The 18,114-nt window shown below is 34.5% G+C and overlaps 2 protein-coding genes across 6 annotated transcripts in view; both read right to left on the reverse strand.

The window, feature by feature from the left end:
• The window catches only part of LOC144453926 (SAM and SH3 domain-containing protein 1-like), a 142,555-nt gene extending 134,384 nt beyond the window's left edge, over positions 1-8,171 (reverse strand). For all 4 annotated transcript variants that reach the window (XM_078145290.1, XM_078145289.1, XM_078145291.1 and 1 more), the window contains exon 1: positions 7,680-8,171. In XM_078145290.1, the coding sequence (XP_078001416.1) occupies positions 7,680-8,099 (420 nt within the window). In that variant the 5' untranslated portion in view covers positions 8,100-8,171. The remainder of the gene's footprint in view (positions 1-7,679) is intronic.
• LOC144453963 (general transcription factor IIE subunit 1-like) overlaps positions 1-17,838 on the reverse strand; it is a 228,598-nt gene extending 210,760 nt beyond the window's left edge. Inside the window, exons 1-3 of one of the 2 annotated variants that reach the window (XR_013482465.1) lie at positions 17,712-17,838; positions 16,523-17,210; positions 13,635-15,860 (exon numbers count right to left, since the gene is read on the reverse strand). Coding sequence is in view for 1 of the 2 variants with exons in the window: in XM_078145335.1 (XP_078001461.1) it covers positions 15,266-15,860; positions 16,523-17,187 (1,260 nt within the window). In the remaining variant the exon portion in view is untranslated. Of the gene's footprint in view, positions 1-13,593; positions 15,861-16,522; positions 17,211-17,711 lie in introns of those variants that run through there. The other variant, XM_078145335.1, reaches the window with a different exon arrangement.
• Between the last annotated feature and the right edge of the window lie 276 nt (positions 17,839-18,114).

The raw sequence follows: 18,114 nt of genomic DNA on the forward strand, positions 1-18,114 counted from the left end.
TAAATTTTTTCATAGTGATAAGACTTGTGTTTATCCTGTCAATGGTAAAAATATTTAAGACATCAACATTTGTTTTGAGTGTATGGTGGTCACTGGAGTGTTATTTTCACTAGGTCTTTAGATTTTTCCATGCTAAATCTTTAATTAAAGAAAGACAAACAACTTCTACTGTAAGTGTGAAATCTACTCAGTTTAAGCAGAAAATTAAATCTTCTATGAAGTTGATTAAATTTTAGGATTTTGTTAAATATGTTTATTATAATCAGTTCAAATCTATCTAAACTGAATGAAAAAGGTAAACAACTTGGTGGTAATAAAATCTAGAACACAACAAAGTTTGGTGAGATCAAGATTTCCTAGTGTTCATTTTATTAAATTATGTGTGCAACATATCTCAAACTTTAGCATGACTACACAGCTACACCATATTAGAGAGCCATACATCAACATATTTCTAGTCCTGTTTGCATACAAGCTGTGCTGATACAATAGCAGATTTCTCCTGTTCAAGGTGATGTTACTAGGTAACACATTTCCATACAGCAAGTATGTGAGATAATAACAGAGAAATACCAGTAGGTATATATATTTATGATAAATAGTATGTCTCAGCAATAGCAACCAAATATATACTGAAGGATAGATGGGTCAGAGACTCAATCATACATCAATACTTCTATCAAAAATCAAAAACATATTTCTATATAATTAGAGAAGAAAAAATCCCACTGAAATATTGAAATGACTTATGTCTGAAAAATATATATAAATATTTCATGAAATTGATAAATATTTTATCTTACCTATTTCAATTTGTGTTTGGATATTTATATTTAATTTCTAAGATTACTGAAATGTGGTTATCAGCTCTTGATCAGATGTAGGAGCGAATTAAGATGTAGGCCAACTTCATACATGTATATGAGGAGATATATTATATATATATTTTGACAATTATTCTTATCACATTTTGTTTATTTTTCCGCTACCCGAGTTTTACCCAGTATTTTCGACTTAACTCATTCTGTAAGGGTTGTGGGCTAGACTAGTTCTGTAGAACTATTTCTACAACCCCCACCAGGTCCATGTAATTACTGATGTATTTGATTGAATATTCTTTGACTTAATTTAATTTATATATTTTGTTAATTTATTTGTTATGTATGTTTGTTTTTTTCCTGGTGAAATCAATAAATCAAATCAAATCAAATCAAATCAATATAAATAAATATAAATGTTGTAGATATTTTATAAAAACAATTAGAAATATAACTATTTGCAAATTTCTCAAAATGATATTGTTAACAGCCATACACTTTAGAGTCTTAAGTTCATACATGTATGCCTAACCCTGTGTGCCCTTAAAGCCAATTTGATGTCTAACTGATTCACAAAAACCAAGTGTTCACCTAGATCCCTCAATATGCATTGATTCATAATATACCACACTTTTATCAGTTTAATCCACAATAAAATATGATGTAGTTTATTAGAGGGTCACACTCTACCTAACACTTGCTATTTTACCTTTGGAAGCAAATCCCAAGAAGTAGATGCAGTACTGTTTGTACACTGAGAAGTTGCAGCTACTTAAGGGCATTCGAGTGAATAACTCATGATCTCCTCTTGAAATCATGTGAGTGAATATTTATAAGATGTACTACTATCAATGCAGGAATTTTTGTCAAACTGAAGGCACTGACTATCTTACGGCCACCAACATATTTGTATGCAGTTCCTGCTTGATTTTTATTGAGATAATTGCATTAGGAGCATTGAGCCTAGCTGAGTAGTGGTTATGAACACAAAAGCACAAATTTGATTTGTGCATATTATTCATTAAGAAACCTAGAGTCTAACATTATTAGTGTATCTGATGTAACAATAGAGTTCTTCCTGTATTGGAATTTAGCTTTCACATCTTCATTATTGTTCTTTCACTTGCCTTGTCAGCTGGCTACACATTTGTCTTTGATGGGTTCACAGTTGCAATGCTTGATGACTGCAGGCTATTCATGTAAACCATTGATCAGTTTACAGCCTATGACATTGTCATGTGTTACAACCATCACTCAAACTAGTTTTTGTTCAAAGTGGATAAAATCGGCCTAATTTTTGCTTTCAACTAAATTTTCCACTGTTTTGCTTATCATTATCAGGTTTCCACTTTCAAATTTATTCTTGAATAACTAATACAGAACATATATGAGAGAAAAACTAGATTTCACCACGATACTTCCATTGATTTTTCCTATGATTTATGTATGTTTAACTAAAGACTGCAAGAAAGGGTTTCATCTTTACATGATTCCGCCCATATACCCACTCATTCCTCAGTCACTGAAATAATGAATCTGTAGTTTTCACTTCATACCAAAACGAAAATGGGAGAATGAATTTTATATTTATTATAGGACTTAATTTTAATTATTAACCAAGGAAATTTGATTATCGTATTCTTATTTATCTGTAAGAATCTCATTGTCAATGAAAAAAAAGACAACATTCTTATGGCTCAAGTCAACTATATATCCCTTGGCAAGTTATTATTTCATAACATATTTTTAATCAAGCAATAAAATATGTAGTATTTGACAATTAAGTGAAATGTGTACAGCTAAAAGTACCAACTTGATTAATAATAATAACATTTCTTTTAAGTATTTACATGGTTTTGACCAATAGCTGTAATTATTTCTGTCATGCTTAATATCTTTATTGAACAAAGCTTTGCAGTAACAGAAATAGTATTCAAAAATAATCAGAATACTGAATATATTCACAAACTAATCACAATATACTCACAAAATAATCAGAAATATTCCAAGATATTGTATGAACAGGCCAATTTTGTGAAATGAATACATTATATTTCGACTTTCCACTGAGATGATCATTATTTTGGCTAGAAATTCATGTTTTTGTGAAATAATATTTCAAAATATATACATGATAGTCATAATTCTTAATAAATTTACGGAAATTAAAATTCTTGATTAGTGACATTAATTTAATCATCTTTTCTCACAAATTATACAATTTTGTAAATATATAAATGTGTACATGTAGTTCTACAACAATATGTATATCATTAAATGTCATATGAAATCTGAAGGAATAAAAATTTACTGTCAAAAGGCAAAAAGATAAATGATGTAACACAGTAAACACAAATGTATAATATAATTGTAGCTTTCTATTCATTTCAGTCATTAGACATATCCATACATTGAATGGAATGATAATTAGATTTTACAAACCATAATCATTAATGGATTTGTACTATTTTTGTATGTGTGATTACATAATGAAGAGAATCATTTTGCAATTACTTCTGAAAAGCACAGCATTGTTTGAAGGAAGCAAGACTCTAACACCTCAAAAATTAAATATGTGTTATATTACCAGAAACTTACGAAAGCCTATGTTGAGACGGTACTACAAAACTATCAAAGTGAAATTACTAAGTGTATTTAAGTCTGTGAAAAGTGATTCATATGATGTCATTTTTATAAAGCATGCTATTCTTTTACTATTATTAGCCAATCATTTTGAGGATTTGGACTAAAAATTTACTGAATATTATAAAAACGAAAAAAAATCTTATAAATTACAAAATTTTTATTGCTTTGGGTTTCATATCTGACTTTTAAATGTATGGAATTACTTAAAATAATAAATTATACTGTTACTATGGTTATTAGAAAGCAGTTACCAAGATGTGACATGTAGCCAGTGTCAGTTATTACAATTTGCATCTGTGCCTTTTTTTCTGCGGTTTATAAAATATATTACCTTAGAAGTATGTCCAGTTAATTTTAGTTCTACATTAAAAATCCACATCTCTGCATGATGCACACATTATTCATTTGTTGTGGCATAATCTACCATCGTGGTAGTTCAACACGACACTGAATCATGCAATATTTATGTATATGATCTTTTTCCTTTTTTTCTTATGACTGATGGGGTAAATCTACATCAGCACTTCAGAAATAACCCACTGTGTGTTATCACTTGCCTTTCTTTCACAATTTCAAATCCCAATTGGAACGGCTGCAATGATAATAAAAGTGGGAAATTGAAATGTAATTTTTATCACAGCAGGATGAAATGTGAACAGAGTGTAATCATGTGAACTCTAGGAAATTGAATCATGGTAGAAGAGGATATACATGTAGTTTTACAATGGTGTCTACCACCGTAGTAATCAGGAAATATGTGTAATACTACTCCTATGAAATTACACATTATGGTCATAAAATGTCTTTTAATATTTAATGTGATATAAATACCTAATTTCCAATATCTATATCACAGCAGTTGAATGTAATCATAACGAGGAGAAAATATTTCCAAACTCAGTCACACACAAAAATTTCATACAAGTTCGTTCAACGATCACGTTTCAATGACTCAGCTTTTCTTTAAAAATTATCAAAAACTACTGTGTAAATTTTACTCCCTTCTAGTTCTATTTGTGATCAAAATTATAAATCTACAGATGTAATAATTTTTCTATTTTAGTTCTTTTCTTTCCCCAAATTTCCATATCAATATGAGTTACTGGAATTCACCCCTGACTTCAAGATAAAATATTGAATATGAAAGTGTATACTTTACAAGATTACCACTCTCTGTTTCACACAATATTGGTGGCAAATCACAGTTCTGATCTAAGTTCCATTTTCCTCATCCCACTGGCAATGATGGTATGGCTTACAGCCTTGTCATTGTATAGAAATAGTTACATCACACAATGTTTCCATGACTTTTATAAAAAGATTTGTATCAGAGGAATTTTTTCACAAAATGCCTGAAAATGTTCTACCTGCAGCAGGGAAACCTCCATTAGACCATTGCTTACTAACAACATATGTTTGTGTTGGCCTTAGCTGTCTAGACAAACCAAGAATCATTGTTTTGTGTTTGGGTCTTCTCTTTTAATACATCACATACTATGGTTTACTACAAAAATGGTTGAACATTTTACCCAATGATTGCAATTACCATCTGAATACTACAATTTTCACTTTATTACACTTGCTTAGATGAAATACTAGGATCTGTATTCTCGTATTCTCCAAATCATAGTCTTGACGTCAATTGATGTATTAAAGACAACACTTCACATTGTTTGATACACTATCAAAGCTGCTAAAGATAAAGGCAATAAATTCTAATTTTCTTTGTGTTATCTGAAATAGCTTGGTGATTTCCACATATAATCTCCTTTCTGGTGGAGGGGATTACGTATACCTCAAGTTACACAGCACTCTGACTTCCAACAGCTGCTATGGGTATTTATATGTCAGGCAGAGTATAGCTTAATCCATTACATTGGGAAATCCATCACTTGACAAAATTACATTTCTGGCAAATTACTCATGGATGGACACTCTGCCAATTTTACGTGCTGAAATGAGTCCACACAGCATATCAATGTTGTATTAACAAAGTCAACAACACAGCTACCAATCTTCATGTACACATTGCAACAACTAACAATATCATGCATTCAAACATATTTCAATTTAATATGATTTGATTGGCTAAACATTTATAAGATACAGCTAACAATACAAGATACAAGGATTTGGGTGTGTAGCAGAAATTTGACACTAAAATAATTCTGATAATAAATCATTTTCTACATTCACCAGAGGAATATATGACTTGAACAAGCAATAACAAGCGATCCATGTTCCCTGCTTTGGTCCGTTTAGATGATTTGTATTATGTTTTTGTGCAAGTGGGAAAAATACTTGACTGTACACTCTACAAGGTAGAACAAAGTAAACCAACCCTTTAGTCTTAGTAGTGTTTTCTCTAGTAGACCATTGAGAGACATGCTGACATAGCCTCCAGGCTACAATTCTCCCTTGCATGCTTGGCAAGGTTCATATTTTTACATATCTAAGAAACAATTGTTATGTAAATTTGCTTTTCATTTCTCAAATTTATGCAGTGAAACAATAGAGGGGAAGACTATCTTTGAAGAAGCTAACAACTGGAGAACAATCTTAGAAATACAATGGACCAAGATATCAACACAAATATTTACAAACTACACAAATAAGAAAACAGTAATGCTAGATCATAGAAAATCAATTACAAGAAGTGGGTCAGAAATGTAATAAAATTCAGTAAAAGTACACAAATACCAAATTAGAAATACCAAGAGAAAGAGATACTAGTTGGAGACCACCCATAACCCTCTAGGTTACTTGAAAAATGTCTTTACATATCCACTGGATGTTACAAGTCTATCTAAACAGATAGATAACAGCCTCATCATATCAATGTGTTCCTTTGACACTCATCATGAAAATGAAAATACTGCAGAATTTCAATTACAATATTTCCCAGAATTACTTTGAGAGTGTGTTATCTGTTTTCTACGGTCGGCTTTTAAAAATATGACATTTCTGTATTTTCTGTGTGTCTTACAAATCATGTTTGGTGAAACCAACAAGAAAAATATATTCAGTAACACAATACCTTTAATTTGTATTAATGGTCTGGACCCTTTTACATACAAGTTTAATACAACCAACACTAGTTTATTTTTATTTCTGTTGTAAAACTAAAAACGCCTAGCTATGGTATGCTAATGAGCTAAAATCAATAGCTTTTACTGTTTTGATACCAAACCCCACTAGAAAGCCCAACTTCTTCTGTCACCACCTGGTATGCTGCAGTAGCTGTTCCTTACTGGTGGAGTGAGAATGAGATCACTACAGACACAGTGTATCTGTGTACAACTGTCACACACATGTCATAAGTTTACAATAGGAAGTTTATAATTTGTCTTCTTCAAAACATCTCCTTTTTGAGGAGAAATAAATTAAACACTATGCCATTGACACCTTTCATTAATAAAATGGTAAGCACAGACGGATTAATCACTATTTATCGGAGTCGCACAGAAATAGTTGTGTTGCCATGACAAAATGTTTTGGTTTTTTTTGTGGAGGGGTTCTATGCATGTACTTGCTGATGGCAGCATAGAGTGAAAAACGATCATTAGTACGGAAAACTCATCAAAATGTTTTGTATGTAAAATCATAATTCGCTCTACGGGCGACAACACATTTTGGGTACACCGCATTTCCTATTGGGCTTGTTAGGCATATGTTCAGATCAGAGCATAACCACAGCCTGGAAGTGGAAGTGACAATGTTTTCTCAAAACCCTGCATTGTAATTTGTTGTCAATCTGGAGTGTAAGACCATGGCAAGACACACGGAGTACTATGTGCGACCCTTGTCTCACTTTTCGCAGTTGAGTGACCTGCACAGCTGGCTGAAGCAGCGAAGCAATAGATATCGAATTAGAAAACACACTACTGCGTGTACGAGCAACACGCTTCCTGCGGAGAAGTGAACTCGAGCTTGTCGAGGAAATCACGATGAAATGACTTCAGCATAGAACTATTTCTGCCCTGATATGATGACCAGGCGTGATACGCTGACTCTGTGAATAAATGGTGTGACAAACAAATCACAACAACCGATCGATTTTCCGATGGCCTTTCGCCGAGTTTCGGTGAAAGACTGTATGAGTGGGTCATTCATTCGTCTTGCACTTCGTTTGAATAATAAAGTGATCCCCACTTTGTGTTTAGTGTCACGAAAAAAGTTTTCGCACCTTGTTTTGAAAGAAAAAACTAAACTTACCGCTTTTGAGAAAGGAAATGCACTTAATTTCACACATTCAGCGACAAGTTTGTCTCTTATCATCATCTTCAGTTGTAATTTGGGATAAGAAATTCGCCCGGGGGGTTTTTCCTGGTCGCTGATGTCTTCGTAGTTATCATTCTCCGGGTGACCACCCGTACAAAATTCTCGCTCATCGCCCGAATTTTCAGTAGGTTCCAGGGTAAAATACACATGTGTTCCTCCTTCTTCTCTCAGTCTTGCGACAGCTTGAAGGATTTCCCTACGATCTCTGGGGTCTTCCACTCCGATCGCATCGAGGTCAGGTTCGCCAACTTGTTTGCAAATTTCCAAGTCGTCGTAACCGTTATCGATGAAAGCCTCGGCGTAGTGCAGTAAGTCCATGGACCGCAGCCATTCTCCTACAATAGTGCCTGCCATTGTAGCTGAGAATTATCACCCAAATCGATTGACAACGTAAAATTCACGCCATTTTCAGCGGAATTCCTAGGCGAAACATTGCAACAAACTTCACTGTAGGCTCTTTGCAGGTACGTGACGTGAGTTTACTCGTGAGTTTACTCTCTTCACGCTTGCGCACTAAATCAGTCGTGTATTCAATTTGTGACGTCATTGTTTGGGATTTCCTTCGATTGGCTCATCGTCGAAAAATCTAAAACTTGTGCCAAAATTTGAAAGCCTATCCTTCCTTTGCACCGTCGCATCCTGGAAATCAAAAACAAACAAACAAACAAACAAAAAAGTATAGTCGATTTCCCTTTATCCAAGAACAGTGTTAGTCGATGCAATAAATGTTATATAAAATCATTGTGAATTGGATGTCGCTTATTAACCTCGCGGCTGACTTGAGTCTAACTTCATAAAAACAGAAAAGAGTATACGGCTTGTCAGATACACATCATAAAAATATAAGAACCACGACCTTTAACACTTATAGTATAGCAAATATATATTACGTTAATGTTTGTGCCTTTCTTGTTTATATCAAATATTTTAAATATTTTAAATTTTATAATTCCCTTCTTAAAACGTTACCTTGTCTAACTGTCTGTCTGTCTGTCTGTCTGTCTGTCTGTCTGTCTGTCTGTCTGTCTGACTGTCTGTCTGTCTGTCTGTCTGTCTGTCTGTCTGTCTGTCTGTCTGTCTGTCTGTCTGTCTGTCTGTATGTATGTATGTATGTATGTATGTATGTATGTATGTATGTATGTATGTATGTATGTATGTATGTATGTCTGTCTGTCTGTCTGTCTGTCTGTCTGTCTGTATGTATGTATGTATGTATGTATGTATGTATGTATGTATGTCTGTCTGTCTGTCTGTCTGTCTGTCTGTCTGTCTGGATGGATGGATGGATGGATGGATGGATGGATGGATGGATGGATGGATGGAAGGATGGTAAACTTATCGTTTGTTTGCTTGGTTTTTTGTCATTTTATCTGTTTTCTGTCTTTCTATCTTTCCTTGACTTCATTCAGTCTGTTTCTATCATTTTATCTGTTGTTTTCTGTCTTTCTATCTTTCCTTGACTTCATTCAGTCTGTTTCTAATTATAATTTTAGTCCAATGGTCCATTACCACCGTGAATTAGTCTCGATTTCAATCAGGATATGGAGTTTAAAGTAATTTTAATATTTAGTATATTTGCCAGCGGTAGTAAAATTCTACTGACAGACCGTTGACCCAAGTTGAAGCGCGACTAGGACGCATTTCACAGATACGATAAATAGACCGACTGGTCATATGAATTTTGGTTTTTCACAACATAATTTACTATTTATAATTATATGATGTGTTTAAAAAAGAAAGAAAACGAATTAGACCAGAAGGAATTGTAAAAGCCTTGTTGTTCGCCCCGAGCAATTCATGGTTTCACCGTGTAATTGTCACTGATTGATTTAGAGTGATTGCATAATACAGCAAATATCAATTCCAATTTCCAGTGCAGGTTAACAGATAAATTCCATCAGATCGATTTCGGAGGAATAATGAATGAACATTCCGGCAATCAATGCAAACATATCTTCCCCCTGTTTTTTGGCGTCGTTTCTGGCAACCTCAGTTAAGTTCACGCCCGCTGAAAATTTTGTACTTAAAAATACTGCTTGATACACTTTAACCACATTCTTTCACGTTTGGCACTGGGAGTATCCCACACATTACGTGCAGTTAAGACTGTTGGATTTTGTCATAAAACCGTAAGAGTGATATTGGGATAATGGTTCGCGATCGTCTCAAGGGTCAGAATTTGTGTGGACGTGAAATGAAACGCTTCTTGAAAAGATAAAAAAGAGAAAAGCTCAATCATAATTGTTTGATTTTATTGATGATCATGATGATGCAGTCGATGGATGGATGACAACGTGGTGACGGGGTATAAAAGTAGCCAGGGTTGTATTATAGAGGGCGCTGTTTAGCATATGATCATGTACTGTACTATCCAATACCCGCGAGTCGCAGGCGTTGAACATGTTTGAAAAGCACGACACACGGTAGAAACTAAAGGATGAAATCAATAGTTTAATGTAAAATAAAAAACTAAATTCTATTAGTTAGGCCTCAGACCCCTACCCCCATCTTGTTTCAGACAGCACAATCAGTTTCAAATCAATACATAATAATATGTAGTACATATAAAACCTTGACAAGTAAGAAATTAAACTTATCTGTGCCATGGCCTTCTGTAGTTAGAAAATGTTCTTTTATTGACACTTTAATGTATTTTAAGGCCATGCATTTACCATTATAGCAAAAAGAATTTCTTTCCTATGTTGAACAATTGATCTCACTCCTAAATGGAAAAGTGTTTGCTAAATTGTCAAAAATAGAATAAAAACTTAATACCAAAGTTACCCATTGGGCTGACTTACTTTGTGATTTCGTTACATGTTGCACTAATATTATTTCATTGAAGTTGTGTGTCACGGTGGAAAGTATCATTATTCTCCACACAAAAATAATTACACACGGGTAGAGTATTGGCCACGTCTAAACGTTTGCCTTTAGCCTGCCGTGCATACTTATAAGGGAAAGATCATGTGGTGAAAGATATGTAGAAGGAAGGAAGTGATTAGATGTTAGAATTTGAAGAAGGATGTTATTGGATGAAGAGAAGTACATAGTACATAGTACATGTACTGAGAAATCGAAATGAATATTAGGAACACAACAAAGGAACACGTTACGGTAAATCGCAATACAAAACACAAAAGGGACATCTACACACAGTCACTATAAATTTACAAGATAAATACAAGTGTGACCTAGTATGAAATAATTATATAAAAAGTTTCTACATTGTATAATAAACTTAAACAAGCAATATGAACGTTGGCGGAAATATATTTGGCTATTAACATTATTGTAGCTTTAAATGACATAAAATATGAATATATTGTTCATGGTTCCAAGAATCAATAGGACAGTACAATATAGCTACTCTCAGTTGGAACGGTAAATTGGAAACGAATGCTACGTTTCCATCCGTCTACTACCGATCTTGATCACGCAAATTATTTAATTACGCAGCGTAATAATGTTTTCAACAATAACTGCAGAATGACACTTCCAGAAACATCACCATCAAGTTTCAACCCCATTCAGTTTTTGACCAAAATTGATGTGTAGTTTCATCTACACATCCCAGATGCATCCCTATTAAATTCTTGCTGAATCTGCTCGGTTGTTTTTGAATTATAGATTTTTTTTTATCAGAAAACCCCACATCTTCAGACCTAATTTGCATGTTTGTCATGTTATGAACAATTCCGAAGTTAATCTAAACACCACTAAGAATGTTCCCATCAAATGTAACCCAATCTGCTCAATAATTTTGTGTAACTATGGATTTTGGACCAGAAGGACAATTGTTTAGCCCTAATTTGCATATCACTGACGGTATCGTCATGTCTAGTCTAGTTGCTAGACCTCGGATGTTCTTCTGATACAATATGACACACGACCGAACATCACTTTCGAGGATGGAACATGGCAAGCCCTCACTGCAAACTTCATTCTCTTATCATATTGGAAGAAAGCCCGAACGTCTAGCAGCAAGACTACATCATGTTATGAACAATTCTTAATCTAAGCACACCTTAGAATGTCGGCACCAAATTTCAGCTGAATCTGCTCAGAAGTTTTGGAAATAAAGGTTTTTGACCAAAAAAACACATTTTTACACCTAATTTGCATATCACTGATGGGATAATCATGTCATAAATAATTCCTAAGAATGTACCCACCAAATTTCAAACTGGTCTGCCAAGTGCTTTTTGAGTTTGTTTTTTGATAAAAATCACATTTTTGTTACCCAGATCACACACTGGTGGTAAGATCATATTGATTTGAACAATTTCCAAACTAGACACCCAGGGTAATATACCCACCAAATATCATGGCAATTGGTCCAGTGGTTTTTTGACTTTAAGTTTTTACACACACACACACACACACACACACACACACACACACACACACACACAGAGAGAGAGAGAGAGAGAGACAGACAGACAGACAGACAGACACTTTGCCATGCCTATAGCACTACTGAACCTTATCAGTTCAGTAATGCTGAATACTGTAATACACAGACACTACATTCACTGAAGTGTCTACCCCATATCATTAGGTGCAAGCTATCTTTGGAGACATTGACCTTTGGGGCCACTTATCAAAATTAAGCCAATTCCTGTCTATCAGTATCACAGACAATTGTAGTGTTTTTTGAAATCATGTCAGGCAATATCGAAGAAAAGAAGTATACACAAGCATTATTTTGGGGTCTATGCAAGACTTGGTATCCAAATTGGTAGGTAGTAATCACTATCATAACTGCATAATTCAAAACTTTCAATACATAGACTCTATTCAAGTGTCTACACCCATATAATCATATGCAAGCTTTCTTGTATGAGTGACCTTTGACCTTGACCTTGACCAAAAGGGTAGACCATCAAAATTAAGCTGTTACTTTCATATTGCAGACACTTGGTAGCAACTACGTGTGGCTAATGTCTTTTAGCCTGATTGAGTCTATAGATAATGCAGAACCAGATAAACATACACATGCGTTACTTTGGTGCTCATATCACATTTACTCAATGGCAGCCATATTTGTAGTGAACAATCATGATTTACCTCACAACTCAAAAACGTTAATACATAGAGGTTACATACAAGTGTGTGTTTTCTATGAAAACTTGATATCTCTGCACTATATACCCCTTTCTTGATGTATAAAATTGCATAATTGTATTTTTACTTTGTTTGTAACATTCTGGGGTATTTTTCAACTTTTGTTTGAGAATTTATTTGATTGTACCTTCTTATGAAAATTCATGTGTGTTGGTAAGCCATTGTTATCAAATTGTTTGTTCCAAACACAAATTTGAAATTCATCTAGACTGCTAAAGGAATAATCAAGAGCATGTACACACACATTTACTCCCCCGCCCCTTTAAAAAATACAACAGACCAGCCCACCACATTAAAGGTGTTATGATGAGAAACATACAAATGAATAATGTGAACTGAAAATGCTCCTGAAAATTATAAGAATCAAGGCAGAGAGATCATAGGCTTATATAAAAAACATGCTGAACAGTCAGAGTGTGGGTACGATGACAAAAATAATATGAACATGGCAACATCTATCACTTGGTCAACTGACTTAAAATTGTTTGTCATAATTATGCTAATATCCTTGCATAGATTATGTCGAAAACTAATTAGTTCTAGCCACTACCAGGCATTTTTGAGAAAATTACACACACACACACACACACACACACAAACACACACACACACGTATAGACAGAACCAAAACATAAGCATTCCTTCAAAAGCTAAAAGTGTCATCTTAGCATCATCACATTTCTTTGTAGAGAAATAAGACTTTATTTGATAACATCCGTTCATGAAAAATGTTACAATATCAATAATCTGCATGCACATAACAACATTGTAATACAGGACTGGGATAAAATGTATATCAAATTGGTATTTTCTAAACCATGAAAATCTTGACTGACAAAACTGTGTTAAAATCTGCCCGAGTTTCCCTGGTATTTTGCCAGATTTCACCCCTCTGTGTAAAATTCCTTTATGCTTTGCAAACACAATGGAAAACCAATGTTCAATATAAGATCCTCAAATCCATAAGTCACTTTGCTTGAATGAAGTGAGCCAGGAGGAGACTTCATAGTCTGAAGGTCCAGTTGTTGGTCCACTACTTAACCACTCACTACCTGTGAGCATATTATGTATGTGAAAACAAGAACAGAATCTTTCAGGCTAGAGACTTCATGCAAAGACAAAATGAGGCAATATGATTACTGAAACAAAAACAACAGTGGGTGCCTCTGATGTAGGTTCATGTAACACTCTTATAAGTTTCTTTATGTCTCTGAAAGTTAGCCATGTTGTAAAATATCCTTTCAGTGTGTGGACTATTTTTAATTTATCGCTAACAGTCACACTCGATTATTATTACATATAGAATTCTACCGGTAATCAGTACACAGAGTTGGTTGAGATCCAGGATCCCATGCCACAAACAAACAAAGTCACTGGTAGTTATTCGTGGTAGTAATGATAGTGAAATCAACAAGAGACATAGTTGAAGGTTATGACCCTAAATATTTACATCAGATAAAGCCATCAACTTGGTCATGTACTTGGACTTCATATGAAACACTAATGCCACTGACTCCTTTTTCCTAAAGTTTCTGAGTTTTTAGTTTTGCTAAAACATAAGTCAGTAAACTGGACTTGGTGTACAGCAGTTCATTCATAACAAGGTGTAAGATTTTGACTATAGAAAATAATTCTAGAGCAAATCACCGTAGCATTTCACAGAATTTGAAATATTTGGAAAATTTTAATTTCATAACCAATCCATAACTTTTAAATATTCTTATAATGTAATTCAATATCAAAATCAGATATTTTGTATTTATGCATGTTTGGAGTGGCTGTAACTTTAATGACTGAAGTGACAACAATTTCAAAACTTAGGGATAGTACAGGAACCAGTAGCCTTGCATTTTCTTATGAAAAGTATAAAGATACATATTTTGAATAAAACTATACACAATGCTTCACATTATAACTACTGTGATAGACACAAGCTGAAACCATTGTTGTTTGACAAGGTAGATTACACAAGTGGATGATAGTGGTGCCTTTCTTGTGCAAATCTAATCTCCTTGTGATTATGATACTTTTGATAGTATAAATACTGGAAGTTCTAAAAATGCACCTTGCTAGATCATGGAAGTCATCAGAAATGCCACCTTACAATGAGTACAATTAAACCAACACCCATTCAATAGCTTATAAGCTATATCAACATGTCACACAATAGTTTTAGTTTGTGTGTATTTTAGTTAAAGGTCAGTTTCTGTTGTTGACTTTGTTGAAGCCTATCAGCAACAAGTCAATTTTACTAAAGCAGAGTGGGTTTATCTGAACTTCTAAAACTTATAAGACAAGCTTTCACTAGTGGAAGTGAAATTTAAACACTTTCATTTCAAGAAGAATTTAAAAATAAATAAATATATCCACTATTTTGTGTTCCTGAGATTTGCTTAGTATTCATACATTGCTGCATATGCTTCTTGTCCCATTTTGATATATTCTCCTTTCTCCTCTGGTGTCATCTTGGCGACCATTTCATCAGTGACTTCATTGATGGGAATCTTCCTGTTGCCGATGGTGACCATTAATTCCTCTTCATCTTCATCCTCACTTTCTATCATAGCAGTGCTGGTAGATGGCATTGACATTGGCTTCAATTTAGGTGCTTCATTATCGGATTCACTGGAATCACTCTCATCACTGTCTGCTGCTCCGGGAATAGCTGGATTCATCCCACCTTTCCTCTCATGAACCAATAAGGCACGCATAATCTCATCCTTGTCGTCCTTTGATTTAGTTCCTGTGTTGGTAGACACATCAGTGGTAGAAGCAGCAGCACCAGATGGCTGCATGAATGGCTCGGTTATAGCACCCTCTACAGTGCTTTCTGTCATCCAGATTGGTCTTTCTTTTATTGTAGTTGGTTCTTTCTTTTTGCCTCCTTTCATATCTATGGTAACATTTTGTTCATACAACTCATAAGACTTACTCTTTGCATCCTTCATCCACCATTCATCTTTTTCTTTAGGATTACGATCTTGTTGTCTGCAAGGTAAAAGTAAAAAAGTCTGTGTTATCACTTCAGCTTGCTTTGTTAGCAACATGTATTTAATTATTAAGCTCTAGCCAAGCTACCCTTTGCTTCAGACCAAAGGTTTTCTTCAAATGAATATAACAAATATAGAGTATTTTGTACAATTGGATCGTCATGTCATGAACATTTCATTATCTACACATTGCTATGATTATCCTCACAAAGTGTCAGTTTAATCTGCCCAGTAGTTTTCTGCTTAACATTTTAGATAAAAAACCACCAATGGCTTTAGAAGCACAACTGTATTTGGAAGTTGCTATGGGTGTGGTCTTGTTGCTAGCCATATTTACTTTTGGAGTCATGATGGGTGACTGGCATGGTTAGCATGGCCAGCTTTGAATCTGCAGGTTGCAGGTTTGAGCCCCATCGCTGCCATTTGTTTCTGAGTGGCTAAAGTCTTTGGGCAAGATTTCGGGTTGAACCACAACTGTGCCTCAGTCCACCCAGCTGTATAAATGGGGACCTGGTATGATAGAGGTTGCAATGTGAATGCTTTAATCCTATGCACTTCTAAAATCTACTCAAGTTCTCCAATGTCCATGTATTTTATTTTTTTCTGAATTAAGAGGTTAAGGATATATGCAAGATTTGATAAAATTGCATATACATGTACCTTGGTACGTTTCCTGTCAACACAGACATGGGTTCTGGTTCTAACACTTCTGGTGCCAGTCTCAAGTCTTCAGTCTCTCTCAATAAATCATACAATGGCTGCATTTGTTCATTAAATCTTGCTATCTGTGTACGTGAATCTTTCTTAGGCATGCCACTTTCATCTTCCTCCACAATTGATCCACAATATGTACATTTCATTTCTCCGGTGTACATATCATACAAATCCTTGGCATCAAAATCATTGTATGTCTTTTCACAAGTTGGACATTTGAATGAGGCTTTGCAGCTGGAATCCCTTTCCTCATTTTCTAATTTCTGTCGCATTCTATCCAATCTATACTTGACAACATTCACTAATACTTTATAGTTAATGAAATAATAGTTATGACGAGTTGTTCGGCCATCTGTCTGTGTTTCCACACGCATTCGCTGTTTGATAAATTTATCATTTTTCAATTGATTCAGAATACTTCGTAACTGTTTTTTATCATATTTCAACAGTTCGGCCAATTCTTCCTCTTTAACACAAGGATTTACAATCAAAATATCAATCACTAGGGCTGACTCAATGCCATAAAATCCTCTCACAACATATTTTGCCAGTTTCTTGAGTTCACTTGGCACCACAGTAAGGACTTCATGCTCTGAGGCTATGGCAGACATGATGGTTACTTCTTGAAATTACCCTGAATTTAAAAATAAAATAAAAATAATCTTTAAAAATGAGAAAATGTACAACAAACTGCTCACTGTAAATCAGATACTACAATATGCATAGCTCTACCTATGCCCTACCATGTTTACTGAGTTGGAACTTTTATTATCTGTACAATAATATGTATAATTGTTATCCTTCTAAGTTCTATCTGAACTGAACTGCGCTGCGCTGTCATAATCAATCACTTGCTCAACGGCTTTAAAAGAGACAAAGACAATCTGATGATCTATACAACAGTTACAACTTATCAATATGGTTCTTAAAAACTATAATATGTGTTACATTATTTCCAATATACATACAACACAAACTTTGACAACGAATGAATATAACAGTACTCGGCAGAACCACGCATACACCATGGATGTATTAGTGAGACTAATACATCCATGCATACACCAACTGACATTCAAACCTGCCGGCTCAAACTCCCTTGTATTAAATAAACATACAGACAAAATTGACTTACTTTACAGGAAAATTTAAAACACTACTCCAAAATACTCGCTGGTAACAAAAAAACCTTTTCCCTCAATATCATACCCTCCTGTTTACACGTGGGGACATCGACTTCCCTTGTTGATTTCAAGAAAGAGATATCAGAGACGAGTGTGAAGCCACCATCATATTCATATTCATATTCAGTTTCAAACGTTCACCTCTAGGCTCAATCTGAATATGATGATGGCTTCACACGTTCATCATCAGATTCGAAGTCTTCCGAATGGGCACGAACGCGAGTTCGTCAAATCACACAAATCCTTCATTGGCGGTTTGAAATCATGCGATTGTGATTACTTCTCACTTGAATTGCATGGATTTGCATGCTCCCTTTTTATTTTTGCCAGAGTATCCAATTTGCAGCGTGATAC

The sequence above is a fragment of the Glandiceps talaboti genome, chromosome 3 (genome assembly GCF_964340395.1).
Source record: "Glandiceps talaboti chromosome 3, keGlaTala1.1, whole genome shotgun sequence".
Classification (NCBI taxonomy): domain Eukaryota; kingdom Metazoa; phylum Hemichordata; class Enteropneusta; family Spengelidae; genus Glandiceps; species Glandiceps talaboti.